The 5852-nt window shown below is 37.0% G+C and overlaps 1 protein-coding gene across 1 annotated transcript in view; it reads right to left on the bottom strand.

Moving 5' to 3' along the window:
• LOC106455973 (uncharacterized) overlaps window positions 1-5652 on the bottom strand; it is a 16443-nt gene extending 10791 nt beyond the window's left edge. The window contains exons 1-2 of the mRNA XM_013907936.1: window positions 5536-5652; window positions 5171-5316 (exon numbers count right to left, since the gene is read on the bottom strand). Of these exons, the coding sequence (XP_013763390.1) occupies window positions 5171-5316; window positions 5536-5652 (263 nt within the window). The remainder of the gene's footprint in view (window positions 1-5170; window positions 5317-5535) is intronic.
• Window positions 5653-5852: the final 200 nt, after the last annotated feature.

Here is a 5852-nt window from a genome sequence, read left to right as displayed (position 1 = left end):
ATCTCTACAAAAGTCTGTGTCGAGGACACATGCTGATGATGTTTACAACAATCTTAAGTAGTCAGATTTAGAGGTTGACAGTGAATCTCTTGTAGTTTCAGTGCTCAGCAGCTCAGAGAAAAGATGTGACAAGAGCCTCTGAAAGGATCAGAAAACGAGGAGGAAACTTCAGTCTGTTCAGGCAGTCTGCTACTGACTATGAAATAGATTTTTTAAAGTCACTGACTTAAACACACTTTGTTATGAACAGTAAAAAAAGAACATTTTCAGGATTCGTGACATTTACTGAAGACCCCATCCAGTCCTCTGAGTGTAGGCATAGTGTTGGAACAACACTGCCACCATGAGGTCAAAATGAAACATAGCTGCAGTAGGTCTGATTAAAAAGGAGCTTCTATTTGAATATTAAAAGTCATTGTCCATCTAGTTCATTTCTGAGTATACTTCTCATTGTTTCAGTGGCTGTTTAGGGAAAACACGTCACTGTTTTAGTGTTTGTATATATTGTAAGCAAGACTTGCATAGACTCCACGCTGGGGTGGAAGAGAGGCATGTTTGTGTCTACTTATATTGCCTTTTAGAAAACAGAGCCAGTTTATTAACCAACCGACACAATGCAGTCTATCAGTTTATATCTGCTTCATCAGTATCATGTTTGTCTGACAACATTAAAAGCTTCAAAACAAAATCCACAGAGGTCAGAATCACTGGATTATCCAGAAAAACAAAACAAAACATGCAGTTAGTTTATTGCCTAAGACAGGATTTTACAAACCTACAGAAGTAGTGAATGTGGGACAGTTGTAAACATCACAGTCTGGCAAATGCTCGCTGCTCTCACACTGTGACTGTCACTACTGATTCGATGGCGCAAACAGGATAACAGATGGCTGTAGCTTCAAGCTTTGGTAAGGGAAGCCTTACGCCTGCTTTATTTTTAATGACCAGCGGTGGGCGATTCACAGTTTCATATAAGTCTTTGTTTGTGATTTGTGACAATGCAAATGAAAACATAAAGTTCATCTTCCACATTGTGATATTCTATATGAGGATTAAGGAGGAATGCTTTTAAATATCATATAACAATTTCCTTGGTAGAAAACTGTGCAGACTGTCATGAATGTGCATTATGTAAATGCTTTTTTAAACACACAAAACCTTCACCAAAGTCTTTGTTTCATACTTTACAGCATGGTTGCTGAGGCAACAGTAAAATTAGACTGCGATGGAAAGGAGAAGTTTGAAATGACATTTGCCTTCACATTTGATATTCAAACTAGCCTTATCGAGTACAGGATCAGGTGATGGTTTAATGGAGTGGCCGTGTCACGCAATGTGGAAACACACTTCTGCAAACACATCCTGTTCATTTCTGTTTCCTCTCTGAAAATTAAAACCATCATTACCATTCTGCATCTTTTTATTGCAAAACCACAGTTATGTGCTTGCTCTTACTATTTAGAGTTAGAGAAACAGCCATGCTATATTTTGAATCATCCTTCATCAAATCAGTGAGCTTAATCTTATATCTATGACCAGGGGATTAGATTTACAAAAAGGAATTGTTGAGATAATGGGTAGAGAAATGCTACCTATACAACCGAGATTTAAGCAGTATTTTATGAGAAAAGTGACTTACAGTAAATGAGATGGGAGAAAATTAAAGTGGTTTTAGCAGTTCCACATTATTGAGTGCCAGTGAAGTTCTGGTTTTAGTGATTTTTCTTAAATAAGACTAAATGAGACCCACAAATGATGGAGTTCTGTGCCAGATGGCCTCCACAGTCACCTGATCTACATGTAAACAAAATGGTTTGGGATGAGATGGACCCCAGAGTGAAGATAAAGGGCCAACAAGTGCTCAGCATCTCTAGGAAAGCATCTCTTTCAGGTGATTATATCATGAAGCTCATCAAGAGAATGCCAAGAGTGGGCGAAGCAGTAATCAAAGCAAAGGGTGGCTATTTTGAAGAATCTAAAATATGAAATATGTTTTGAATTCTTTCACACTTTTTTGTTTTACTACATGATTCCATATTTGTTTAATCACAGTTTTGATGCCTTCAATGAGAATCTACAATGTAAATAGTCATAAAAATAAAGTAGAATCGTGAAACGAGAAGCTGATTCAAACTTTTGACTGGTGGTGCATGAGTCGGAAAATCCTTCATTTCCTTGCACATAGAGGTTTGTATTTTCTTCACTTCTCTTCAGCTTCTGCACTCTCTTCTAATTTCACTGATTCAATGGGAAGGATTTCTAACATCTATTTTGAGGGGCCATATTATCAAGAGGTGGTCATGACATGGACAAATAAGAGAAATGGCTGGAAATTTAGCTGCTAAGTTAAGTTTAGGCTAAGAGTAAAAACAAGGTATCCCAGCTGTCACCAGAAGAACAATTAACATGTTGCCCTAAATGATTTTAATTATGATTGCGAAATTTGTTGGCAGTATAATTAGAAGAAAGATCAAAGTCACCTACAAACTGAACAAACCAAACTTGTTAAGTTCAATAAAAAGGAATAAAAGTTGATTTGAGATCTCATGTTTCAATTCAGGAAGGGATTCTGAAACCAACTATTCCCCACCTCGACCTGCCCGGGTTAACCAAGCACACCATTGTTTTTCTTGTGACATTACCAATAAGTTTGATGTGTCACATGGCCCTCTTCCTATTGAAAAAAAAAAGTTGCATCCAAGATGGCCGACTTCTAAATGGCCACCATGGTCACCACCCATCTTGAGGAGTTTCCCCCCTCACATATACTAATGTGCCATAAACAGGACTTTAATATCACCAAGCATTCCCATGTTATTACGGTGTATCCATATAAATGGCCCACCCTGTAAAATAAAACCAAATGTGAAAATCATCTAATTGTTGTGTGTCTGTTTTATTTTCAGCAGTGTTTTGACTTGATTTCTTCCCTGTAATGTGAAAAAGTTATTTTATTTAAGGCCACTGTGTGATCAGAATAAAGCTGGAAGTATAATATTTTCAATAAAGCGGACAAAGAGACGTTTTACAAACCCAGAGCAGAGGTGACTCAGTAGGGTTAAAATTAGGCTAAAACTAATATTTAGTTACAGAGCTGGGGTGAAAACTGGACATGCTTTTATATAACAGAACAGGCTTTAATTAAGTGTCTGAATGTCGAGGCAGCAGTACTATTTACCAGAACCATAACTGAGCCATAAGGAACTAAATTAGGCCCAGATTAGTCAAAGATATGACAAAGACTCGTCTGTGGCTCAGAAGGTTGAACAGAAAGTGTGAGTCATAAACAAACGAGTTTAAGCTTCACAAATGTTATTTGTTGGCTTGTCCAACTTATGAAGCGCCTTGAGGCAACTTTTGTTGTGATTTGGCGCTATATAAATAAAATTGAATTGAATTGAATTGAATTGAAAATGAAACTTATTGGGTCTAAAATGGCCACTCAGATTGTGAGGAAGCAGAGAAAAACAAAATGGAGGTTTGAAGCTGTTTTGTAGTCACAGAAAAAGATGAACAGTAGTTCATTCTCTTCTATTTCAGGGAAGGCCCTGTTTGTATTTGAGCAGGACAAGTGCCCCTCCGACAGCCAAACCTATCTGTTCTCTGATTGGATTGTTACATTTGTGATTGACATGACATTGACCAATCAGATGAAAGGAAGAAAAATGGGGTCAAAATCCGTACTTGTAACTTGCAGGGTTTTTTTGGCTAAGTCCACACACAAATCTTTTTTACGCACACACAAATCTTTTTTACACATACAATTTGTTTTACACATACAAATCTTTTTTTACAAGTACAAAATATTTATGACCACATTTTGAGCCCATAGAAACACAACCTCCAGCAGCTCTGCGCTCAGAAAACAAATTACATTTATATATTTTGTGCACAATATTGCACCAACATTACACCCCACGTTAAACTGTGATTATCACCAGGTAATGTGGGCTTGATTTCTGAATTAGCAGCAGGTGTTAAACAACTGACAGGTGAACAGGATGTATGCAGGTAAACTGAGGGTCGTCGAGCTGATCGCCGGTGTCATGAGGAAATTGTCAGCTTGTTATTTATGTTACAGAAACAATGCAGTCTTTAAGTCTGATGTCATTAGTGTCAAATGTGTCAAAATTTTTTTATTAAATACATAGTTAAATGTGTAATTAATTTAATTAATTTAATTTAATCAAATTATAATTAATGAAACATTAAACATGTAATTAATTATTTGGCATATTTAATTCATTCATTTTGTCACTCCTGGCCCTCCATAATGGTGCTTATTACTGTATATATACAGTATTAAGTCAAGAAACATCATATACACACTGTGTGCTCCTCCTATTGAAATATATTGCTCACAAATTCATGCAGATGATTAGATTTTCTTGAGTTCTTGAGCTGACTGGGTTGATTTTTCCAGACTTGCAGGTCAGATTGAATGTAGAGCTGGCATTAAATAGTTAGGCACTGCCCACAAAGTAAAAACTGCCAAACCAAATGTTATTTCTGTAGAAATTATTATTTATTTATTTATTTTTTTTAAATCCTCTCCTGTCTGGAAGCTTTTGGAATCAGAATTGGGATCTGAATGCACTCTGGTTCCGAAAACATTTTACTTTTGCAAGAGCAGCTATATAGTCTAGGTTCCCCTTGTTTATTTATTCATTTCTATGTGTTGTTTCAGTTATTACATTATGAGTGTGAGAATGAAGGCTGTGATATGAGATATGAGTATGACAAGACATCATCCAGTGTCAGGCCACCCAGACTCTTGGACTCCTTCATCTTTGTTGTGGCCTTCTGGAGGTGATCCTGACTAATTGGACGGATGCAGTCATCTGAAAGGCTGAGAGAAAGAAATCAAACATTGAGCAAACAACAAGTGAACTTCTGAACTCTTTAAGAGCAGCTCTGCATCACTCAGTTCAATCATAAAAGTGCCTGCACACTGAAATAGTGACAGGTGTGTCAGATTTACAAAAAAGCAAACAGGAAAAGAAATACTTTCAACAGACTGGCATGTGTGTTGGATTTGTCCTAATTAACATGAAAAAGTGAACAAATATCATCAGTTCTGAATACTTATTTTATTATTAATTATAATACTTATTTTTCAAAATATTGACTTTGATCAATATGCACATTTTAAAACATGAAACACTCTGACCTGGAAACACCAGACACCTCCGTGTGAGAATCCATGATTTCTCGGACACACAGCAGTGCTGCCTCACGACAAATCTCTTTGAGGTCACTTCCTGAGAACCCCTCAGTTTCCCTGGCGATGTGGCTGAGGTTAATCAGTGGATCCACCTACAAAAGCAGAAAGAATCAACTCCAAAACTCTGATCAAGTGGTGTGAGCTTGAATTGATTGTCAAAAGAGTGTCCTGTATTTGAGATAGCTGTGCAAAAGTGTAGCAGAAGAATCGCAAGAACTGATCTATTTCATTTGCCTCCTCCACTCAGCTTACATTCCCTTTTCCTTGATTACTATTTATTTTTTAGTTTTCTTTCCTTACTTGTTCCTCGCCTTTTTCATAGCTGTCACTTTTCCTTCCTTCCTCTCTTCATTTCCTCCCACAACACCAGACCCGCACTGAAGTCTAATGTCGTTCAGTCCCATGTAATGTGGAAAATCCAAGTTCATGTTAATCTCGAACATTAAAAATCTCGAACAGCAATGAGTTGTTAGCTGTGTCTCCTAAGATTAAAACCATTCATGGAACTGAAATTGAACTGGTCATGTAACCCCTACAGACATGGTTACTAGTTTTTTTCTTTTCTTTCACCTTATAATTTTCTGACACTCTTTGAACACACTGTGATTTTCCGTAGTCCAGTGCAACA

Source organism: Pundamilia nyererei, unplaced genomic scaffold (genome assembly GCF_000239375.1).
Source record: "Pundamilia nyererei isolate P.nyererei 1_Seehausen unplaced genomic scaffold, PunNye1.0 scaffold00623, whole genome shotgun sequence".
In the NCBI taxonomy this organism is placed as follows: Eukaryota; Metazoa; Chordata; class Actinopteri; order Cichliformes; family Cichlidae; genus Pundamilia; species Pundamilia nyererei.
The sequence above is the reverse complement of the archived record's forward strand: the minus strand, read 5'-3'. Positions and strand labels throughout refer to the sequence as shown.